The sequence below is a fragment of the Geospiza fortis genome, unplaced genomic scaffold (assembly GCF_000277835.1).
Source record: "Geospiza fortis unplaced genomic scaffold, GeoFor_1.0 scaffold112, whole genome shotgun sequence".
NCBI lineage: Eukaryota > Metazoa > Chordata > Aves > Passeriformes > Thraupidae > Geospiza > Geospiza fortis.
The window spans coordinates 25,655,784-25,656,166 of NW_005054298.1; the positions used below are offsets into that span (position 1 = coordinate 25,655,784).

At 46.2% G+C, this 383-nt stretch overlaps 1 protein-coding gene across 1 annotated transcript in view; it reads left to right on the forward strand.

Annotated features, from left to right (window-relative positions):
- SATB2 (SATB homeobox 2) overlaps positions 1-383 on the forward strand; it is a 107,998-nt gene that overhangs the window by 37,181 nt on the left and 70,434 nt on the right. The window contains exon 3 of the mRNA XM_005415950.3: positions 237-360. Within this exon, the coding sequence (XP_005416007.1) occupies positions 237-360 (124 nt within the window). The remainder of the gene's footprint in view (positions 1-236; positions 361-383) is intronic.

Sequence of the window (383 nt, forward strand, 5' to 3'; positions counted from 1 at the left end):
AATGGTTATGCACACGTATGCCATAGGACGATCAACAGCTGCGTGTTGAACTGCACGTCTTCTGGTAATCGTGCTTGGTGGGAGAGGGATAGAGGGGAGAAGCACCTTGATGGACTGGCCAAGCAGGAAACTCTGGGGTTGTGCTTGTTGCTTAAAGGTCTATAGCACTTGCACACAAAAAGTAAGCATCTGTGAAGGTGATGTTTCTATCTGCTTTTTGCTTTCTGTTTTAACAGTTGTTCAAAGTTGGAAGATTTGCCAGCAGAGCAGTGGAACCATGCCACAGTTCGCAATGCCTTAAAGGAACTGCTCAAAGAGATGAATCAGAGCACATTAGCCAAAGAATGCCCTCTCTCACAGGTCACTGATTTCAGCAGGCTTAG